General features: G+C 40.2%; 1 protein-coding gene across 2 annotated transcripts in view; it reads right to left on the reverse strand.

Moving 5' to 3' along the window:
* Positions 1 to 2,282: 2,282 nt before the first annotated feature.
* Positions 2,283 to 24,674, reverse strand: part of CACUL1 (CDK2 associated cullin domain 1) — a 77,748-nt gene continuing 55,356 nt past the window's right edge. Inside the window, exons 6-9 of one of the 2 annotated variants that reach the window (XM_004265782.3) lie at positions 23,866 to 23,955; positions 20,159 to 20,297; positions 12,858 to 12,901; positions 3,888 to 12,438 (exon numbers count right to left, since the gene is read on the reverse strand). In XM_004265782.3, coding sequence (XP_004265830.1) covers positions 12,398 to 12,438; positions 12,858 to 12,901; positions 20,159 to 20,297; positions 23,866 to 23,955 — 314 coding nt within the window. In that variant the 3' untranslated portion in view covers positions 3,888 to 12,397. Of the gene's footprint in view, positions 2,733 to 3,887; positions 12,439 to 12,857; positions 12,902 to 20,158; positions 20,298 to 23,865; positions 23,956 to 24,674 lie in introns of those variants that run through there. The other variant, XM_049697431.1, reaches the window with a different exon arrangement.

Consider the following 24,674-nt stretch of genomic DNA (forward strand, 5'->3'; position numbering starts at 1 on the left):
AGCTGGATCCAGATTCTGGGAAGAGGTTTCCCTACAACAGGGTTCAGCCTCCCTGAGTACCTTTGACCTTGGCCTACATCTCTCTCCCTCCAAACAGCAATGATTAGCCACTCAATTGTGGCAGGATAGTCGTTTTAGCTTGGGGAGTGTCTCTGGCCCTGCTGAGAGCGCCCACTCTTGACAGACCTGTCGGGCACCTTTCTCTCCGTGTGCCCCAAATGTCCCCTCTTCCCGAATGCTGGGGCACTAGGCCGGAGCTCTGTCCGCAGGCCCAGAGGCCACTCGGAGCTTAGGGGCAGAGAATGCTGCTGACACGGAGACGGCCTGCAGGCTGAGGGCTCAGCACCCATGACGACGATGCTGTCCGGTCTCGAGGTGGCTGGGGTCACACCCCTTGGACACCCCTGCCATCTAGGCAGCTCCCATAGGAGGAAAGGAGCACCCGCTGAGCGCCCTGTGTACCGGGCCCTGTGTTAGGGTTACGTCTTGAAGCCCTTACATCAACTCCTGCCAGTGTGATCATTAAGGACCAGCTACTTTGTGACAGCTGGCTGGCCTTGGACAGGTCACTTCACGCTTGTGAGGTCCAGCTTTCTCACTGGAAAACAGAGCTGTCACGGGTGTCAATTGACACAGAGGAATAGAGTGCTTCCCACAGTGCCAGGCATGCAGTGAAGACTGGGTCAATGTAACAGTGGAAGCAGTAACAGTAGTGGAAGTTGTTATTCTGAGACCTGAGGATGAGAAACATCGAAGCCATGGAAAAAGGGAAGGTGAGAGCACTTTGGTTTTACAGTAGAGGAAACTGAGGCTCAGAGAGCTGAAGTGACCTGCATGGGGACACACAACATGAAGGACGGGGAGCTACTGACCCTAAACGCACCTGAGTCCAGAGCTTACGTCGTCTCTACTGCACCACACGGCCTCTCAGGAGTCCTGGTCCATGTCTGCACTTGCCCTCTAGTCAGTCTGTGTCTCCGGGTCCCCCATGTCTCTTGCCCACGAGAGCTCACCCTGGTCCCGGGCCCGAGACGGCCTAATGCGACTGGCAGTCTTGGGCCCTAAAATTGCTTTTACATCAACCCTCCCCGGAGCACCTGCCTTGCACCTGAATTTTCCCATTTCTCTTTCCAAGGCCCCCTCGCACCCCCGATAAGATGGCACCGTACACCGGGAAGCCCTTTCAACGCCTGCTTTCTTCTCTTTGACTCCTTTCCTATATTAGCAGATGGGTCTGGTGCCTTTAATCTTCTTGCTGTACTTGTAGTTCTGAAATAGTTCCCCACTTCACACTTGATTTAGCATGATTTTCGGTAGACTCGAGAACTCCAGGTCTGCGGGAACTTGCGAGGGTCTGACTCTAACCAGGTTTTCCTTGGAAAGCCTGAGAGCGGACAGTGTGAGGAACCCAGAAGAGAGGGGGCCACTTCGGTGCGCGGGGACGACCTCCAACTCGGAGACCAGGCGCCCAGGATGTCAACTGCTCCTCCATCAAAACTTCCTCTGATGGGTTGCAATGACATTTTCTCCAAAGTCGAGCCAGTGACACCAATGTCAACCCAATTCTCTAACCCTGATTGGAAGCCAACATGTACCATCAAGGACAGCAAGAGGATGCTATGAACAAAACACAAGTGATTCACACGACAGCTTGTGAAGCTCAGACCTTTCAATTTGAAGATGAACACTTTGACTCATCTCAAAACAGACTTTTGATGGCAGAGCTTAGAAATAAGCCACCAGCCCCAATAGCCACGTGCCCATTGGAATTACTGTGGCTCCCTGTACGGCTTCTAAAAGAGGAATTAGAAGCTCAGATTCCTGCAAGAACTATTATTTCATGCCCCCTTATAATTCTCTGAGAAACCCATGGGATTAAAAAAAAAAAAACCAACTCTCTTGGGGAAAGTTTTAGATTTACATATGCAAGAGTTGCAAAGACAGTACAGCGTTTCTATAAATCCTTCCCCCAGCTTCCCCTAGGGTTAAAACCTCACATAACCAAGGTACACTTATCAAAACTGAGAAATCATCATCGGTGCAACGCCATTAACCAAGCCACAGATTTTATCTGAATTTCTCCAGTTTCTCCACTCACATCCTTTTTTTTTTTTTTCCAGTACACGGGCCTCTCACTGTTGTGGCCTCTCCCGCTGCGGAGCACAGGCTCCAGACGCGCAGGCTCAGAGGCCATGGCTCACGGGTCCCAGCCGCTCTGCGGCATGTGGGATCTTCCCGGACCGGGGCACGAACCCGTGTCCCCTGCATCGGCAGGCGGACTGTCAACCACTGCGCCATCAGGGAAGCCCTCACATCCTTTTTTGATCCCAGGATCCCACATGGTGTTTAGTCACTACGACTCTAGTTACCTTCACCTGTGACAGCTTTTTGGTCTCCCCTGGTTTTTCATGACCTTGACACCTTTGAAGAGGAGCAGTCAGGTGTCCTGGAGAAAGTCCCCCATTTGGATTTGTCTGACTTTTCTCATGTGTAGACTGAGGTTACGGATTTGGGAGAAAATACCACAGAGGTGAAGTGTCCTTCTCAGGGCATCATATCAGGGGGTAGGATACCAATATGACTCACCGCTGGGATGTGAACCGTGACCACTTGGTCACGGGGCTGCCCCCAGGTGTCTCTGTGATGAAGGTAGTATTTCCTCTTTTCCATACTCAGAAGCCAGTCACTGAGTCCAGCCCACACCCAGGGGAAGGGTAATTAAGCTCCATCTCCTGAAGGCAGGAATATCAAAGAATTTGTATACATGTGTTAAAATGTAACTAACAAACATTTGGGGGGTGGGGTAACTTTGAACTTATGCAACGATCCTATTTCTCCTTAAACTAACGTCCATCCACTAATTTAGCATCCATCAGCAGATCTTGTCTATAGCAATTATTACTGCCATTTTCTAAAGGATTTTCTATTTCCCCCATTTCCCCATGGTTGGTTTAAAAAAAAGCAAGGTATCCTGAAAGGAGTGGTGGGACTCCACAATGCGGAGGACTGACAATGACGTCATTCTCTTCCAGAAAATTGTAGCCTGTGTGCTCCCACAAGGCAACCAGACTTAGATTTTATTATCTCACATAAGAGTGTCTTTACAACATTTTATGAGATGGAGAAATTTAAATCCCAAAAGAGGTTTGTTGGTTAGAGCAACATTTAAAAGAGTATTGTCAATATTGTTATTTTTTTTTTGATAAAAACACAAACATCTGCAATTTGCCAACCTTTCTTGAGGTGACAAGTCCCTGTCAGTAATATGCAATCAAGAAGGTATTTAAAAAACAAACAAAAGGGCTTCCCTGGTGGCGCAGTGGTTAAGAATCCGCCTGCCAACGCAGGAGACACAGGTTCCATTCCTGGTCTGGGAAGATCCCACATGCCGTGGAGCAACTAAGCCCATGTGCACCACAACTACTGAGCCTGCGCTCTAGAGCCCGCACGCCTAGGGCCCGTGCTCTGCAACGAGAAGCCACCACTCCGCAACTAGAGAAGGCCTGTGAGCAACAACGAAGACCCAACACGGCCAAAAATAAATAAATAAAATAAACTTACGAAAAATAACACCCAGACTTTAAAAAACGAACAAACAAAAAAACAGACTTTATCTGACCCTTCAAGGTAAAGATGACATACTAACTATGAGTAAGAAAGCTGCTATTTTTCCTAAAGAAATTCATGTTAAGAGCATCTTGAAAATGGCTAGACATGTCTCCAGCTTTATGAAAATGTGTTACCAAAAACTGTCACCTATAAAAACTCTCCTAAGTGCACACATGAACTTGGGAACTAAAATTCAAAAGTGAGTTTCAGTAGGTTTTGAACCCATTTGTTAACAATAAAAATACCACACTTATAATTACTGAGCCAGAACAAGTTAGTGACAGTGAGAAAGATGGAAATTTATTATAAAGATTTCAACAAACACTTTTTTTAAGACTAGTCGATGGAACTGAAAACTGAGTGCTGCTTTTCAGAAAGCAGAGGCATCTGGACCCACAGATCTTAATGAGGTGGCTTTTTCAGCTACAATAGCCATTAAAAACTAGCATTAAAATAAACTTACCTTAGAATCAGACATTAAGTTGTTTTTATCATTAAGGGTTAAAACTAGGAGTTTCAAAAATAATGAAGCATTTTTAATCATATGGCTCTCACTAAACTTTTCAAAAAAAGTAAAAGGTTGTTTTTTATTACCACAATACACACAAAAAAATATTTTAAAACATTTTCACCTCATCTTTTTTCTTTTCTATTTTTTGTCTTACATGTATTAGTATAGTGCCCAGACATTAATTTAAAAATATATATGTATATACAAATACGGGGGTGGTGCTCTACAGAGTACAGTCAGGTGAGTGGTTTACACAGGGTTCTGTTTTCAGACCATTGCTCACATTCTTAGAACAAACTTCTCCCACCTCAAGAAAATATAAACTGCATCATCGTCTAGTTTTTATAACTTATTTTTCCATTTTTAGTCCACCTGGAATTTCTTTTTGGCAAATGGTGTGAATTTTCTCCAGTTATATGAGCACCTTTTACGGAATAATCCATCATGATCAGAATCATTTCAAAAAGCCACCTTTAACGTACTAAAAATTCTTAAAAGCATCTGAGTCTTTCTATTTTAAACCATCTTCTATTAATTTGTCTATTTTTATACCAGTGTAAAAACTGTAATTAAAAAAATGTTTTCTTGGTACAGCAAGTTCCTCTTCTTTCCCCCCCTTTCGACGAAGACTTTATTTTCTCATCAGCTTATATACTTCCAAATGAATTTTTAATTTATATTTAAAATACTTTTGGCACTTGGATTGGCTTTGTGCTGAATTTAGATATTAACTCAAAAACTGACATGTTTACAATGGTCAGAATGTCCCTATTCTCAAATGCTTATCAGCCCATGTTCCTCTCCATTCTCACTCCCCTCTACCCCACCCCCAAGGAAACCATGATCTTGAATGTTAATAATTCTTTCTTTTCTCTACAGTTTTACTACTTACGAATCCTTAAACAATATAGGCTGACTGGACTCTTCCGACTTGCTTCTTTTTAACTCAACATGATTTCTGAGACTCACCCACTGCTGATGCACAAAGCTCTACGCTGCACTTAGGGTTCCACAGAATCCCACTGCACACATATACTTCATCTATTCATTTCACTGTAGAGGGACAGTTGGCTCTCTCTTTCCCTCCTTTTTGGTTATTGCAAATAATGCTGTTGTGACCATTCCTGGGCATGTTTCCTGGGTATATACACCTGACATGAGTTTCTCTACGAGCAGAAATCCTGAGCTATAAGATACACCTGTTCAACTTCACTAGCTAATGCTGTTTTCCAAAGTGGTAGTACTGACTTACACCAAGAGTAGCAGATGAAAGTTCCTGTTGTCATAATCTATTTTTTGGTGTTTTCTGACTTTCCCCCCGTTTATTTTTTTATTGTACTTGATTTTCAGTGTTGCATTACTTCTGATGTACGGCAAAGTGATTCAGATATATATATACTTGTTCATGTTCTTTTCCACTATGGTTTATTATAGGATAATGAATATAGTTCCCTGTGCCACACAGTAGGACCCTGTTGTTTATCTATTTTATATATAGTAGTTTGTATCTGCTAATCCCAAACTCCTAGTTTATCCCTCCCCGCTTTTCTGACTTAACTGTTGCCAATTTGGTGACTAGGAAATGGTATTATATTTATGGTTTCAATGTGCGTTTCCTGTTTACTAATAAGGTTGGACATCTTTTCATGTTTATGGGCCATTTCTGTTTCTTCTTCTGTGATGTGCCTACTTGTGTTTTTTCTGCCTATTTCTCTCCTGAGTTCTTGCTCTGTTACTGATTTGCACGCTGGTGCTTTTTAATAGTTATGTGTACATCGTGATTATCTGTATCTTATTCCAGTTTGGGCTTATTTTTTCACTATGTGGCATGTTTGGTAAACAAAAGTACTTACTATCAATGCAGCTAAATTATTTATCTTTTAACTCATGGTTTGCACTTTCTATCCTCCCTTCCCCAAAGTCATAAAAATATTCTTCTGTATCATCTTCTAAGTTGTATAGTTTTAACTTTAATCCAGTAAATCTTTAATCCACTTGGGGACTGACTTTTGTGCCTGGTGCAAGGCTGAAGTCCAATTCATTTTTTTCCTTTGTGAAGAATTACTGAAGCCCCATGTATTAAACAATCCATCCTCCTCCCCACTGCTCTGCAATGACTACCTTTAAAAACATTAGGTTCTTGCACGTGAGTGGGTCAGTCCCCGAGCTCTTTATTCCTGTCCATTCATCTACTTACAACCTCTGTGCCAACTCCACAGTGTTTTAATCACTCACAGTATTTTACAGTAAGCTTTATACTCTGGTAGTGCTAGCTCCCCTCACACTTCACCTTTTTTAGGAATATCTTGGATATCCTTGGTCCTTTACTCTTCCATTTATATGTTAGGATCAGTTTGTCAAGTACCATTGGGATTTTTTGCTGGAATTACTTTAATCTATTAAAAAATTTGGAGAAAGAGTTGAGACCTAGATGATCTTCTTACCCATCACAGTCTCCCCATTTATTTAGGTCAACAAAGGTGCTTTTTAAAAATTATCATTTTCTCATTAAAAGGCTTATATACATTTTATTAAGATTTTTAGGTACTTTATGACTTTTTCGTTCCTACTGTAAATTCTATTTAATAACATTTAAAATATGTAAAGCCATTACTACTTGTGGCTGCTGCATGAAAATGTAATTAACATTTGGATATTGATTTTGTTCCAGCAACCTTGATAAACTCATAAGTCTTCTAATTTGCCTTGTAGATATTTTGGATTTTCATAGATAATCTGATCATACAACATTAATCTGTTAATAGATGAGTCATATTAATTGATTTCCTAACATTAACAAATCTGCATTCCTGAGATAAATCCAATTTGGTCATCATTGATCATCATCACACACACACACACGCACACACACACACACACACACACACACACGCACACAGAGTTTTTTTTATCACTGGTACAGAGGTGAAGATGGACACTCATCCTAAGGGCTAAATGACCGTGGTAGAATACTGAGTGTCATTATCGTTTATGAGGCATCATGAATGTACTGTAAGCAAAACCATATATTCTATATTAAAACAAAGTTCTAATAAACCAGGTAGCAATATAACAAGGCCAAGGACATCTGTACAAGATTTATTTCATTAACCACAATGTTTTAGAGTGATGGTATGCACCCTAATACAGAAGGAGTGATCCAAAATCCATCAAGAGTTAAAGGTCAGAGCCAAAGTCAGTGGCTTTGAATCCCCGGTCAATAGGAGTTTCATCCACCACTTTGTTTTTCTTGGATTAATAATAGAGTTGACGTACAGAACACCCTGTTCTAAGCTCCACTATGCTTTCCGACAAACAAGGACCACCAGAGACTAGACTTCATTGCTTCATCCTTGCTCTGGCTATGCTGGTGGGTGGCAAAAGCCTCTTGTCTGCATTTGGCCTCCCATTTATTCTTAAGCATTCCTGTCTCCGGCCACAGCTCCCCACATCACGTCTGAATTGCACAGCTGTAATATTGACAAACAGGACTAATGAGAGCAATTCGATTGCCATCTGTTTAACAAAACATACCCTTCTAAGAAAATATCCAGTCTTACTGCATTTAGTACATGGTCATAACATTGAAATGACATGTGAGAATCAATACAAAATATATATTTTTTTCAAACCACAGAATTCACCCCAGAGCCACACCATAAATTTTCCAGAATTGTAAGCCATTAACATTGCATTTCTAAACAATGCAATCCAACCAGAAATGAAGATAATTTCCAATCAGCAGGGGTACAATATATACTAGGGTCCTAGAAGAATGTACCTCTGACTAGCATTTTCTTTAATTCTCCCACAGCCACTCCACCAACATAAGTAGAAACAGTATATGTACTTGTGCCACTTAGCTCTGGAAAGAGGTTCAAAATAGGGTCTTGGCCAGTGGAGGTGGCAAAGTGTCAATGACTTGGTTAATAAACAGTGGGGACAGAAGAGCAATCCTTTCCTTTGGAAAGAACAAGGGTCCTTTCATATATCCTGGTGGCCAGAAACGGGCAAATTTCAACAAGGTAATGAAAATAACAGGAAAGCCATTTCTCCACAAACTCCTATGACCTCTATTTCAACTTCTGATAAACATGAACTTCAACTTATGCAATCTTATTGAAAACAGCAATCACAACCAAAAAGGTCCTTATAAACCTCTTCTAGGTGTCAGTTAAGGGATTCATATTCCGATCTTAAATTTTCAAGTCTCCTTAAGAGGCCTAAACCTGGGTTAAAGTAAACATAATACTCTGAAGCTCAAAGAGACACCATAAAAAAAAAAAAGAGAAAGAAAGAAACCCGAAACATCGAAACAATGACTGGATAGCTCATGTAGAGGTTCTGTTTTGCTTTTTAATTGTAAAGTTTTTTTTAATATCTCTGATTAGTGTATATTCATAAAACAATGTTATCTAATAATAGCTGCTTTATTTAGATAACTGAATTTTAGCTCAAGGGCAATGCCTCTTGCATAATAATCAGGGAAATAATAAACTGCAATAAAACAGAAGAAACATAAAAGAAAACAGAGCTAGTCTCAATGAGAAGATGACAAAATCTGGAAGGGCTACCCTGGGAGATTAAACAGGCTTATTTAAATACTATGATACAAGCGCTCCTGTTCACTTTCTAACCAATCTGGTTCAACCTTCTGGTTCACTCCAGAAACCAATCGTGTTTGTCAGATCACCATTACCTTTGCTAGTTACCTGTGCACAGACCACCACTCTGAAGTTCTCCTTTTGTGCTGAAAAACTTTCAAATCCCTTGTTCGGTCAGTACAGAATATTGTGAGGTGATGCATGTGCAAACTCTTCCTGAGGAATTCTTTATGTGTGCAAATTTGCAGCCTGACAGAAAGCATGGCATGTAGCACGGGGAGTGACAGCTTTATGGGGCTGTAGTGCTGGAGATGCACGTGCGGTGTTAACAACCACGGGGCATCCAGTCTTCCGCAATCTCACTTACTCACAAATTGGCTTTCATCCCATGCCCCAAAGAAAGGGAGGGGAACCTCCTCAAACTTGCAAAAGGGACAGGAAAAAAAAGTAACTTTTCCACAAAATTTAATAATGCACAACTCATGCACCCAGGTTTTTGTTTCTTCTCACTAACTCTACCTAAGAACTAGTAGATTAAGAATCACAACACCAGGTTTTGCTCTCTGCCCCACAGAAAACAAAGCAGTTGGGTTAGGGTGCAGCTGTGACAACAGAGGATATGAGATGACACTGTTACTGAAGCTTAACGCCAACCTTTAAAATAAGCACCGTCTCTCAAAACGACGATCATGTACTGATGTTACGTGTCATCATTCCAAGGTGAGTGAATTGGCTTTCTTTGGAGGGTCTGGTTTCAGGCTGCACACACACACACTAGTCAGTATGGCCAAACCAACTGCATGTGTTGACTCATGAGACAATCAACCTGCTTTACAATTTTCTGCCTTCGATGATTTGGACCCCACAAAAAGCCAGTGTTTAACTGGAGTGCAGAAACTATATACTGTACTGGCAAGAAGAATACAAGTAAACACAAGAAGAAAATACTTTTAGGCAAACAGTGCTTAGTCAATACAAAATGGAGGCAAATCTTATTCCCCTCATGTTGCAAACTAAGACTTTTGTTAAGAATCCCAATTACATAAGCAAGGTCAACAATGACTTAAAGGAATAGTTTCTTCATACTGCAATGTACCTCAAGGGGCCAAAATGAGTAAGAAGCAGGTCGAATGCACTGGGAGAATGTGTATATTCTTTCTACAGTGCCTTCCAATCACAGCTTTGTGCCACTAAGCCCTCACCCACAGCAAGCTGCAGCCACTGCGCAAAAATGTACAGAGAAACTAACTTCTGCAAACTTTACTCTGCCCACTTTGTTAACACATACGTAATAATAAAAAGACAATATAAAATATTTCTCCATTAACTTAATAATGCAAAAAGCATCCAAAGATTTTAATGCCTATCCACATCCTAATACAATGCTTTCAGAGGGAAAGTTCCGTTGTTGGCCAAAGAATACTCCCTTCCTGGAAAAAGCATTTGGGTATATTACTAGGATACTGAAGAATTCATCCACATTTAAAGAAACATTCCAATTTCACTCCTTTCAGAAATATTATTAAAACCGCTCAAGAGTTCAGTTGCAGGTGTTATTTATAAGCCTGCAGCAAGCATTCCATTGAGTAAAGTAAAATTTGAACTTCTTGATAAAACTGAATTCTTCCTTGATAACAGAATGTTACTGGTGTAGCAAGTCAAACTGTACAGGGCACAGTGAGAGCCTGTATATATTCTTACAGTAATTCAGTGTTTCTCAATATAACCCAAGATGCTCACAGAGTGAAATGAGCCCAATTCAAAGCCCTCCTCAAAATCCACCAACCCTGGTTGATAAGTACTTAAAAAAATAAATCTGATGACCTTACTTTTACTTCTCTGAATACTCATGTTACAAACAGAGGACTTCTTCTATTAGATGACTGAATTGCTCCTAACACTTCAAACTCGCCCCCTAGCCTGCTCCCCGCAAAAAGGACCAAGTGAATTGGCAGAGACAACTCTACGAACAACCCGAAAATCAGAAGCGTGATGGTTGGTACCCCTGATGTGTCTTTTTTTGCCCCTAGTCCTCTGAAGACGTAAATATTAGTCTAACATAGCTGACACAGCCAAAGAGAGTCAAGCACATGCTCAATTTAGATTTAAGCAAAACTGTTTTTCCCTTGCCGCATCTTTCTATTTTACTCTGCCTTTCAAAAACAACTTGGAATAAGCTTCAGAGTCTTTTACAAGGAACTAAGTAGCACTGTGGGTGTATGGAAACAGAAAATATAGCTTGGCCACAGCCGGAAGGGGGCCTTAAAACAGCAGTGCTACTTCTTCTCTATTATACTCGAATATGATGTTTTAAAAGATGCAGACTGCAAACTTTTTAATGCCTTTTTTTTTTTTTTTTTTTTTTGCAGAACGCGGGCCTCTCACTGTTGTGGCCTCTCCCGTTGCGGAGCACACGCTCCGGACGTGCAGGCTCAGCGGCCATGGCTCACGGGCCCAGCCGCTCCGCGGCATGTGGGATCCTCCCAGACCGGGACCTGAACCCGTGTCCCCTGCATCGGCAGGCGGACTCTCAACCACTGTGCCACCAGGGAAGCCCCTGCAAACTTTTTTTAAGTACTTATCTCACCCATAAAAATGAAATCGATCAGGAATCCCACACCACTGACTATGTGTGAATTTAATTACCGTATCTGCTTCGTAGAGCATCACAGGAATCAGCTTTTACCACTGGGTAATTCTCAACAATATTAAAAAGGGAGCTTTAGTGCTAAAGTACCGGCCAGCCCTAAACTAGCGTAATGCCAACACTCCAGCAGTCGGTGAGAGCATGTTAAGTGACGGAGGGAATGGAAATGGTCTACGAGAGTTGGTCCCCAACATTAACATGAACAAGCCACGGTGAGGCAGGAGGAAATCTGACCAACGTGCAACATGTTTCTATTTTCCCACTTATTTAGCATCCTGCTATGAAGTCACATCTGACATCTTGGCAAGTTAGTCTGTGATACCATCAACTTTTTCAGGAAGCATTTGTGAGTTTGACAACATGGTCACAGAGCTGCAAAGTGCACAAAGCTGAAGGCACAGAGTAGAAAAGTTGTGAACTGATGGTGCGGGCGGGGGTGGGGGGGAGAAGTTATATTGGAAGCAGAGTTAGCATCTTCCTGTAAGAAGACTTTCTAATGCTAAACAAAGACCAACTCTTTTAAAGGGGTTTGTTTTGGTTAGGGGTGAAAAATACTGTATTGTAATGATCTGCTTGATTTTAAAGCAAAAGATATCTTTCTGTATGAAACCAATATGCCAAAGTGCCAAGTCCGCAAATGAACAAAACAAGTGCTTTAAAAAAAAAATAAAAAAGATTCTTCTGCTCTTATATTTTTGGAGGAAGCTGCTGACTTTGGCGGCTGGATCTCACTTAGCAATGGTCACTCTTCATGACGCTTGTTCCTCACGGAATCTGTAGATAAAGTCATTAGAAGATTGTCCCATTTCAAAATCATCCCCAAGTCTAGCAGCAACTGTTTTGTTTTTTGTTAGTTTTTTGTTTTTTAAAATTACAAACCAAAGTAAGAACTCCAACATCCTTTTCCAAGAACAGCTTGGTGACAGAGCTCCTGAGTGTCTGCAGGACCCCGCTGCGCTCTGAATACAGTCTCTGCAGCTCCAGTGTGTCCTCTTTTCAGGAAGGAAAGTACATTCAATACATTCACTATCTGTACCCTCTGGAACTTGCACATGCTGATGAGCTGTCTGAAAAAAAAATCAGAAGAGTTAAAGTATCAACAGCCGATAGCATTTGATAATGGTAGGAATCTGTTTATTTGACACGTATTTCTCACCCCTCTCCCAATCCCCCAAAAGGAGATCAGAGAAAACCTCAAAACCATGTGGTTTTGAATGAAGTGAAAGGGGGCCAAATCATCAGGAGCTGAGTCTGGGCCCTTTATCTCATTCTAGTGGAGACTAAAGAACTGGCAGCCTCCTGACAACTGCCTGAAAACTGCCACCAGTAACTGGGCTTCAGAGTTGCCACAGCTTACAGAACAGTCTGACCCTGACTGCACACAGTGTCCTTGGAGACCACCATCAAGAACACTGGATATCATTATAACCAGTGGCTGCCTTACATCACAAAACCATCAAGGATGGTAAGGAACATCATTACTTACTATAAGCCAACTCATCCCCAGCTCTCTTCCGGGACTGGTCACCTCTGGGGATTAAAAAAAAGAAGAGGGAGTCAACAGAACTGACTGATAGCTTCACACAACAAAGTAGGAGAAATGAATTGGCAAAATTGACAATGGAAATAGAGCAGGTATTTCAATGCTAACAACCTATTTTAAAACAGACATTAAACTTACAACAGTAGCTGAGTCATTTATAACCTGAATATTCTTAGCTAAAAGGTGCTATCTTTTAAATATAGAAGGCTATTAAATAAAGGAAGGACTATCTATAAAGATGGTTTACCCTGGGTCCTAGAAATCGATTGACTAAAACATCTTTGAAGACAAACCTGGGCTCTACGATCGACATCCCTGGTGACCTGCATATAACAGGGCAAATTTCAAATATGGAATAGAAAAATTCAAAATCTTCCGCTAAAAGCCGTATTACAGGACCAGAAACTGCTTAAAGCTTCTGAAAAATCTCAGAATCTTAATGGACATGAATATCCTTCTCGCAGACAGAACGTGAACCTTTACAGAGAATAACCAGCTCATCTTAAACACCCACAGAATTTCTAGTTCCACTTTAGAGATAATAAAATAGAGGTCTGATTAAGTTCTATGCTATCTGTAAATCCTATTTTTGTCTCTCCAGTTTCTCAGACAAATGACTAAAATGCTTAAGTAATGAGTAATAATAACCAATCCACTAGCTTTTTCTTTCCCGGTCTCTTAGCAACATCTACACAGTTGACCTCTTCCTTCCTGAAACACTCCGAGCTCTGCCCGACACTCCGTCCTTGGCCACTTTTTCTTCACCATGTAAAATTCTCCTTCGTCTAGGACAGCAGTCACACCAGTCCTGTGACTTGAAATACGATCCATATGCCAATGGCTCCCAGATTTCTATCTCCAGCTCTGATTTCCTCCTGACACTTTGGACTTGTAGGTCCAACTGCCTCACAGCCACTGTCACTTGGACGACTTCCATCTACTGCAAATTTACCACGGCCAGAATGCACTCCATCCCCACTCTTTCCTCAGACTTCTTCAATAAATCACACCACCACCCGTCCAATTACTCAGGCCAAAATCCTAGCTTATCCTTCTCTCTTTCCCTCACTCTGGAGCATTCTGTCCCAGCACATAATCCAAAACCAACCACTCCTCAGCCCCATGGCTACAATCCCAATCCAAACCACTATCATCTCTCCCCTACACCACTGCAAGAGTCTTAATATTAGTCCAGACAAGAGCCAGAGCAATCTTATGTAAAGCATACATAAGATTATTTCATGCCCCTGATTAAAGCCCTTCAGTGGCTTTCCATCACAGTTTAAAAAAGTCAATTCAAATGCATTTTCCCAGGGCTTCCCTGGTGGCACAGTGGTTAAGAATCCGCCTGCCAATGCAGGGGACACGGGTTCGAGCCCTGGTCCGGGAAGATCCCCCATGCCGCGGAGCAGCTAAGCCTGTGCGCCACAACTACTGAGCCTGCGCTCTAGAGCCTGTGAGACGCAACTACTGAAGCCCGCGTACCTAGAGCCCGTGTTCCGCAACAAGAGAAGCCACTGCAAGGAGAAGCCCACGCACCTCAACGAAGAGTAGCCCCCGCTCGCCGCAACTAGAGAAAGCCCACGCGCAGTAACGAAGACCCAATGCAGGCAGAAATAAATAAATAAATAAAATAAATTTATATATATATAAAAAATCATTTTCCCAGTCCTGTGAGATATGGCTCCTGCCTACCTCTCCAAGCTCATTTTCTACCCCTGTTCATTATACTTCAGCCACTCTGGCTCTCCTTCTGTCCCTTGGACATGTTAGCACTTCTGCACTTACTACACTATACTACACTGCACTTACTACTTTCTCTGCCTGCAACACTCTTCCCCTTAGCCACATGGCTATCTCCTTACCGTTTAGCTGGAATTCTCCTCCTTAGGGGCATTATATCACCAAGTTAGCTGGCACAGCCCCTCATGCATGCCTTGGTCACTCACTCTCTATCCCATAATCTGTTTCATTTTCTGCCTAGCACTTACTATTACTTGAAATAATCTGTTTACATGTTTGTTACTTAACTCCCAACAGCAGAGCATAAGCTCCATAAAAACAGGAACTCTGCCTGTCTTGCTCACCCAGTACCTAGAGCAGCATCTAGCACATAATAGAAAATACAAAATATTTGCTGAATTAGTAAGTGAATAATTCATAAATAGCCTCTACAGATGGATTAAAATGCAGCCCAAGTAATTATTTCATGCTTTTGTGTAATCCTCCAGATTACCAAAGTTTCCCACTTTCTTTCTCTGGTTACACTCAAGACCAGGACAGAAACCTCTTGCTGAGCTGGGTGAGGAGTCTTAAGGACCGGCAGGAAGAGAACACACCAAAGGGTCTCTGCAGGGTTCTTCTCTAGGCTGAGCATTTGGAGGAAAACTTAGCACAAACTAGCTTTAGACAGCCTAAAGAGCCCTAAACAGATCCGCCTTAATACTGCTTTTAAACACCTCTATTGTTAACACAGTATCTGGCCAAAGCCTGCTGAGAGTCTTACACTAGTATCATCACAGTAGCATTCACCAAATATTCTGAAACAAGTAAGTTAATGCTGAGCAAAAAGGAAGATACAGGATGGACCTTGTATCTGGAACCTCAACTTCTACAGACAGCCTTCATTCCCACCCCCCAAAATTTTTTTAAAAATGGAACATGCAAAAATAACAGGAGAAAAATGCAGATGTGAAAACAACAGGAGGCACAAAGAATGTAAGTGTGGTGTATGCATGCGAGAGGCTGCCAGAGACATTACCTAATAATGCTACAAGTCTAGAAAGCTATAAGCTGCCCTCAAAACCAGACCCCTGCTACTAAATGAAAAAGCCCCAATCCTCTCAGCTAGGAGTGACCCTCTCAGCTAAAAGACCAATAATACTCCTAACAAGGTTCTATTTTGTTCCAGAAATCCAGGTAACAATCACTCAGCAAGAACATTTTACTTGCCTTTAAAAGCTATCTGGCAGACCCTCTGAAGAGGCCCATAGGCTGGTCTGAATGAGGATGCTCCATCTGAGAGACTGCATGCTAGACGTTCCCAAACGAGCTTATCTTCCATAATGTAATCTTTGACAACAAACACCAACCTGCCCTTCCCCCAATAAGCAATTCAATTATGCAGGTAATACATAAAAAGAATATATTGCTCTTAGCTTGTACGTTACTTCTAGCTTTGAAATAACTCCACGCTATATTTCCATGAACCTAAAGATGTTTCACATAAACTCCAGCCCAAACGAGAATCTGTCCATTAACTGCAAAAGAGGATATATTTGATAATATTCACATATTATTTCAAAACATTTCAAAGACTTTCTCTGTGCCATCCACATTAAAGCTGTGCGCTGCTTACTCCCTATATCACATAAATGGAACACAGCCTTAAATAAAAAAATAGTTTGCAAAGCTGAACAGGAATCATGTGATTGGCTAGATACAAACCATAAAATGACTGCTCATATCAGGATAGCCAGTAACAGAATTTTTGTTAGATAGCTTAGACTATATTTTTGCATCAGTGGACATCATTTCTTCCAAAACAATCCTAGCCAAATAATGGTCAAAGGCAGCATCAAGTTTGGCAGGGCAGAATATGGAAGGTCCATACACAAGTGCTGGAAGCACAGGCAAACTGTTTTCAGTTGCTAAATATATGGTGCAGGCACACCCTTTCTGACCAGTCTGAGCCAGTCCAGCATGAGTCCAGAATGTCAGGTAAAGCAGGGCCTACTCTGTGCAAAGCACCCATCAGAATAAGTCACGAGGCAGCCTTTAATCCTCATAGTAAATGTATAATAATTTGTTAGCTTAATTCTAGAAATGGCTCAATTCAGTTTGTAAAATAAAACATTTTAATTTTATCAAGTTTTGGAATACTAGCATTTAAATTTCATATGAAAGAATTCCACTAAGAGAAACAAAAGTTCATATTTACACCAAAAGTCCAAGGCGTTTCCCTGAATATGACCAACTTGGCCTTGTCAGAACAGTGCTAGGCTAGTCCTTCAAAGGCAATGTTAAATGAGACTATTTATGGAGTCAGTCATCCCAAGCAACTACACACCAAACAGTCCTGCACCCTGTTCTCTTATTCCAGTTCCAAAATTAGGATTACAAAAATATCTCTGGGGCTTCCCTGGTGGTGCAGTGGTTGAGAGTCTGCCTGCCGATGCAGGGGACACGGGTTCGTGCCCCGGTCTGGGAAGATCCCACATGCCACGGAGCGGCTGGGCCCGTGAGCCATGGCCACTGAGCCTGCGCATCCGGAAGCCTGTGCTCTGCAACGGGAGAGGCCACAACAGTGATAGGCCCACGTATCGCAAAAAAAAAAAAAAAAAAAAAATCTCTCTGGATATGTTTAAATAGTTCCACACATTCTTCTGGAAGGTGAATTCAAGATGTTCAGAGAAATCTACAAGAGCTATCTTCCTACACTGCTTCACAGAAATACAAGTTTTCAGAAGGCTGTTTATTTGTTAAAGGCATCAGTAAGCTCATCTCTAAAATTAAAAGCAAACATTCAAATAAAACATGAAAAAAAGCATAAAAGACTTCAAAATTATGGTGAGCCTAGGAGAAAACATAAGAGGTATACTCAGTGTATTCTGCATTTATTTGAAAACATTTAAGGAAAAACTTCTAACTATAATTCAAAATACATAAGCCACACAGAAAAAAACCTGATAAAGTTAGCTACATAAAGTAAAAAAAGTCTGCATGACTTCAAATAAACAAAAAACCGCCATAAGCGAAGTCAAAAGAAACTGAGAAAAATAACTCTTATCTTGGGCAAACAATCAATCTCCTCACTATAGAAAGAGCTCCTAGAAACCAGGAAAAGAAGACTAACAATCAAACAGAAAAATGAGAAAACCAAAACAGTTTACAGGAAAAGAAATAAAAACATATGAAAATATGCTCAGCCTCACTCATATAATAAGAGAAATGCAAACGAAACCAACTCTGACTAATTATTTTTCACCTGCCAGATTGGCAAAAATTCAAAGTGTAACAACATACTCTAGGCAAGGCCATGAAGAACAGGCACTTTTAAACTTTGCTAGTGGATATGCAAAATGGCACAATCCCCTATGGGGGGCAATTTGGCAATTTAATCAAAATTACCACTGCATTTACTCTTGACCTTGCAATCTAACTTAAGGGAGTTATTCTCCAAACGTACTGACAACAGGTACACAGTTACACACGCAGCACTCTCTGTAACAGCAGAAGACTGGAAATAATTCAGGCTGCCATCTACGGGGGACAGGTTAAATAAGTTATAGTACATCTACACAGTGAAATGTGTAAGAAAGGAATAAAAATAAGAATATATACTGTATTCGATTATATCTATATAAAATAAGCACTGGAGGGAATCATAAGACACTAATAAAAACAGCTGCCTAAAGGCTGGGAGAGACAAGGAGACAGGTGGGAATAAAACTTCTCAGTATGTACTTTTTATACCTTTTTTAAAAAACCCTATAAATAAATATATCAGCTCTTCAAAAATGAACGAGTAAAATTACTATAGCATTAAGTGGCCTCATTCAGTGTATGAAAATAATTGTTAGAAATATTACAATTAATGTCAGGAGACCCCTGACCACCGGACATCAGGGAGAGAAGTCAGCTGTTTACATGCAGAATCTCCCACTGGCCTTTCCTTGCCACAGGAAAGGCAGGGTTAGCAGGCCTGTCTACACAGCTTCCCTGTGATGGCTGACTGAACCTTTCCAGTGTGAGCTGCCAGTGAGGGGAGTAATGACCCATGGATTACTCAGTGCTCCCTCTACCACATGAATAAAGATGCCACCAGGACAAAAAGGGAATAAATGCCAATCCATGGGTCAACAGAGAACAAATTATCTGCTTTCTTTCCTAACCTGTGCTGAAATTAGAAACTTAGGAACAGTGATCTTGATCAAGGCTGGTATTCTGAGAATGAGCATGGCCTCAGAGTCTATGAAAGACAGTGTCCACCCTCTGCCCCAGCCAGATAAGTGAGTCAATACCCAGCCTACTCCTTGTGGTCACAACTATGCCTCAGTGAGGAACCCAGGTGTCTTCCTTTCTACAACTTTCTTCCTTTAATGGCGAGGGATTCAAATAAGAGAAGATACGTAAAAGTGCTAAGGAGAGGGCCAGGATTATGAAACTATAAAGTACTACTTATTCCAATAAAGATATTAAAAAAACAAAAATAAACAAAAAAAAGTACTACTGTACCCTTTAATGATTTGGTGACAGAACAGGGTGCTTTCCCATAGGGAATCACAAAATTTTTACACAATTTTGGTTGAAAATATGCACTTTGATAAAGCCGTGATACTGAATTGCAAATTTTAGAAAAATTAGCAAAGTGTTTATAGCAAAATCAAGGGAGGCTGGACTTCCCTGGTGGCACAGTGGTTAAGAATCCACCTGCCAATGCAGGCGACATGGGTTCGATCCCTGATCCAGGAAGATCTCACATACCGTAGAGCAACTAAGCCCGTGCGCCACAAATACTGAGCCCACATGCTACAACTACTGAAGCCTGCGCGCCTAGAGCCCATGCTCCGCAACAAGAGAAGCCACTGCAATGAGAAGCCCGCACTCCGCAACAAAGAGTAGCCCCCGCTTGCTACAACTAGAGAAAGCCTGCACACAGCAACAAAGACCCAACGCAGCCAAAAATAAAAAATAAACAGGAGAAAATTTTTTAAAAAATAAAAAATCGAGGGAGGCAAATTTTGTGGACACATATAAGTGATAACCTACTTTTTAAGAAGAAACAACTAGAATTTAGGGGAAAAATGGAAATATGAAAAACAGAATCTGAAGGCTCTTTACCAGTTTAGTTACAATATCATTTGTTAGTTTAGTCATAAAATCATTTGCTAGTTTAGTCATAAATGTACATTATAACTGATCATAAAATTTCTACAAGGTTTTTCCAAATATTCAAAACTAGTATAAGCAGATCAAAGTTGGAAGAGCTCTTTGGAGGCTGTCCAGCCTAACTGCCCACCCAATGAGAAATCCCTTCTTCAAACTCCACTTAAGTGAAGAGCAGCTCCCATAAAATCAAAACCCAGCTTCAGCACTTCCACAGAAGGGAGCTCACCACCTCTCCCAGCAACACCACCTTGACTCTCGCACAGCCATCTCCCATTCTAAGAATGCTGGCATCCCTCCCCTGCCAAGCCAAAGGAAATGGACATACTTTGTCACAAAAGGAAAAGAAAACTTGCCTTGTAAAACCATTCTGTATAAGTTCTCTTTGAAGTTTCTGATCTTGAGCAGCATATTCAGAAAGTTCAGACTCCACTGCACGAGGGAGAATGTTTGGAATAAATTTAGAAAATAGAGTCGGAGCCATCTGAACCCACTCTGTGAGGGAAGGAAAAGATTCATTAAGGAGATCGTATAGACAAATTAAATTAAGTAGAAAAGGGAAAGTTTTCTTCCCAAAGAACAAGATTATGTATTAAACCAAACTTAAAATGGGGAAAAAAACTAGTGCAACCCCTTCTGATAAAGAGGTTAAGTTTCCTTTCTAAATAGAATTTACAGAAAGTGGATATTTTTATATATTTTATGATTTAACAACATTAACAAAAATCCCTAGAGAATTTTTGAAGGAAACTTATCAAAAATTCTAAATATAGAAGAAAACATGAATGAAATAACCAAAGAATTCTGAGCAGGAGGGGACTTGGAGGGAAGGGATTTGGTGGAAATACTTAGCCCTATAAAGCATTAATTAAAACAATACACTGGCCTAAAAATAGAATAGTACATGTGGTAGTAAGCAGACATATAAAAAAAGTACCTCAAAAATGCGGAGGGAGATGGGAGAGATAACTGGTAAGTACTTTTAAAATATAAACCTACTTTGACTCACATTAAATTACAGCAAATTAAACATATAGAACAGTGAAAGAAAACAGAATTAAATAGTTATCAAATTATTAAGGAAAAGATAAAAGATCAACAGAATAACCTACGGAAAAATAAACATTTATTCATCAAAATAAAAAGACAAAGAGAAGTCTAAGGAAAATATGTGCATCAGATATGACAAAGATAAATTCGTATCTTTATTATAAAGCGTTTTAACAGATCAGATACTCTTCCCCTACTCAGTGAGCACTAAATATAAATACTGCCCATCTCTATGCCCTTTTGGATTCTTTTAATCGAGCCCTTTCAAATTTTATCTTTTGGAAACATCTTGGCTGTATATATATAAAACCCATAAATAAAACCCATAAAATGTCAATGCTCTATTTAATCCAGCATGCTCATTTTAAAAACTGTAATCTAAGTAAATAATTCTAAATCTGAAAAAAACACATTTAATGCTATGCAATGCTGGGTCATTGGCAAGTTAAAAAAAAAATGCCCAAAAGAATAGCTAAATTAGAGATGGGGGAAAAAAAAAACCAACACCACAAACACCACCAAGGCCAATCCACTCACCCTTTGTACAAATTCATGTCAAAATGTTCTCAATAGTGTCCCTCCTTCAAGCTCAGTTCAAATATGGCTCTAGAAAGAGTCTCAACTCAGTGCCCTGGGGAACCACTAACCCATCAGTCAGAGTTGGCAAGGAGTCAAACCAGTTTGACATTTTATGGAACACCAGGCATAAAATAAAGATAAAGAAACAATGAAAAGTGCATGTGTTAAATGAAGAAGTGCAGCATGGGATGATGGGAACTATTCCTAGACTGAGCTTCTAAAGACTAGGTAGAAACACATCTAAATAATAGATGTTATCAGAATCTCCAAGGATTAGGGCCCAGGAATCTACAGTTTAACAAACTCTTTTGGGTGATTCAGATGCATTCATTATATAAAAATCAGCACTTAAGAACTACTGCAATGAAAGAAACTTTTACATTTAAAATTCAACTTTTAAAATAGTTTAACCATAATCTGTCAGGTGAATAAATCTGCTTTAACAAACTAGGAACACAATGGGCCCGGGCAAGACAAGTAAACGTCAAAGCATGTTTAATAGTATCTCAGAAAACAGCTAGGACAGCAAAAGGTTAGTCTGTGATAAAATTCACCTTTTCAAAAGGACAGTTCTCAAATACAGAATTCTCCTCACAAGTAGTATGAAACCTATTACAAGAGCTCAAACCTGGATAAAAATAGCATTTAGATAAAGAAGCATCTATAAGTTTTTCTACCCTTAATGACTAGTTTTATTCTGCAGTTTTGTTACTTATGATAAAAGCCAGAGCTGATAAAGCTGCCCACTTGGGAGGGAGAATTTAGAAATCTGTCATACTGTATTTGGATGTCTTCCAAAAGAAAAAAATCATTCATAACCCAGCACTAAAAGAAAAACTCATGAGCTATTTTCATCACATTTAGTAAAATGAAATTCAAAATTCTAAGAAACTGGAAAAAGAAATATATCAGTTTATTGGACACATGCAACATTTTTGCTACTTTATATAAATAATTATAGGAATAATTTGTCTAAAAATTATGAAGAACAGAGCAAGAACTGATCCAAATTTAAGTAACATTACATTTGACTACTCTAGAAGTCACTAACTGCTGAAAGTAGCCTGAGAAAGATGGTACTTCTGGGTATCACAGTCTACCCCTAGTATCAGTTTTAAACTGGTTTCCATTTTAGCAAGCTAAATTCTGATATACCTTTTAAATTAAGTAAGTAAACTATTCAGACATCAATTAATTAAAATAAAATAACCACTGGACCCAACTGAATAGTAGTAACAACAGTTAATATTAGCATGCTCATTACATTATCAGGTACTATGTTAAGCTCTTTAGATCACGTTTTATTTCATTCAATCCTCAAATGACAAAAGACTTTCATAAAAAGATAATTGCTGTCAAAAAAGCAAACCTTAAGTTTCTACACTGAAAAATGATTTTCTACCCTGAACTTCTGCAATCTCTCTCCTATGGACATTTTTTAATTGGCTAGACAACTATGCTAAGTCTGAGGCTCTGGGTTAAAAACAGAAAGATACATACAAAAGCATCTTGAGAGTCCTTTAAATTCACAATGGGTTTTTTTTTTTTTTTAATTTATTTATTTTTGGCTGCGTTGGGTCTTCACTGCTGTGTGCGGGCTTTTCTCTAGTTGCGTCGAGCAGGGGCTACTCTTCATTGCAGTGAGCGGGCTTCTCATTGCGGTGGCCTCTCTTGTTGTGGAGCACAGGCTCTAGGTGCGTGGGCTTCAGTAATTGTGGCATGAGGGCTCAGTAGTTGTGGCTCGCAGGCTCTAGAACACAGGCTCAGTAGTTGTGGCACAAGGGCCCAGTTGCTCTGCGGCATGTGGAATTTTCCCGGACCAGGGCTCAAACCCGTGTCCCCTGCACTGGCAGGCGGATTCCCAACCATTGCACCACCAGGGAAGTCCCACAATGTTTTTATTATAAGACAGATACATTAAGATAATTTACAAACCATGCCTTTGAATACAGTGATCTTTGATTTTTGGTTCTGCTATTCTATCTTTCTCCTCAAACTATCCTTATGAAATGACTGTAACTTTACCAACACTTCTAGATTCCTTGTAAGTTATATAATAGGCCTAACAAGATGGAGTTGTGAATGTGTATGCCCGTGCATATTTGCAATGTGGGGTAGAAGTGAAGAAGAACCTCACAACAAAAAAAGAGATTAATGCCAGACATAAGATTCGACTTTATCTAAAGTGTCTCCTACAAACTATTTTTGTATTCCCCAAACTAGTTGGTTTTCACTAGCATAGAAAGATTTCCAAGTGAGGTCCTGAGTTTACATTTCACAATGATGAGTATATACTCAATTTTTTTGCTATAACAAATCCAAATACCATTAGACCTCAGAAAACACAAAGAAACACTATCCTCTCGCAGATAGGGCTGGAAGTGCCATAAACAAACAAACAAGTCCAACCCCTAAAGAAATGATGAATGTTTACCTGGTCTGAGAGTGTACAGGCCTTTCACAATATTTGCCATAGTTGAAGGTGTGACCTGAAATGGTGTTGACTGGGCTTCTAAAAGTAAAGCTGAAATAGAGAGGAAATGGGTTGTAAAAATGATACAACACTTTATTGATTGTCAAGGTTTCACTTTCTATCACTATTTCTCCCAAAGACTGAAGGGTAAACAAGGGCAAGAAAAGAACAGCCCAAGAGGGCAAACCAAGTAGTTGTACACTAAAGATTTTTTTTTTTAATCCAGTGCAGTAGAGCTCAACCTAACAAGTAGGTATGTGCGTATCTGTTGAAACACGAACGGAAATGATTCAATTGATGGAGGTTCTGAAAATAAGTAAAGCTTTCTAAAAGCAACCGTATTCATGGTACTTAGTGAGTGAGCTATAAATACTTCCCATTAACTTCACGATTCAAAAGATTTACATTTGGGGAATGAAATATTCTCTAACTCCCTCAATCATTTCCCTTTCCCCCAAATCACCCATATATGAGGCTCTTGGAATTTTTCTGAAAGACATGTTATTAGTAATTCTAGTAACTGAGATCAGAGTCAGAAACTCACTTTCCCAAATGCTACAACTGCAGGTACTTTTTCTTACTAAAGGTAAAGGCAAGAGATCACACTGTCTAACCATGTGACCCTGACTAAACATGACAACAGAGTCAGTTTTCTTTTAGGTTATCTATGGTCACACAAAAATATTATTAAAATATGTTAAATGGATACAAATACTTCCTCTAGACAAAACATATATAAACGAACTCCATCATTTAATGAATATGACAGA

The sequence above is a fragment of the Orcinus orca genome, chromosome 14, assembly GCF_937001465.1.
Source record: "Orcinus orca chromosome 14, mOrcOrc1.1, whole genome shotgun sequence".
Classification (NCBI taxonomy): Eukaryota; Metazoa; Chordata; class Mammalia; order Artiodactyla; family Delphinidae; genus Orcinus; species Orcinus orca.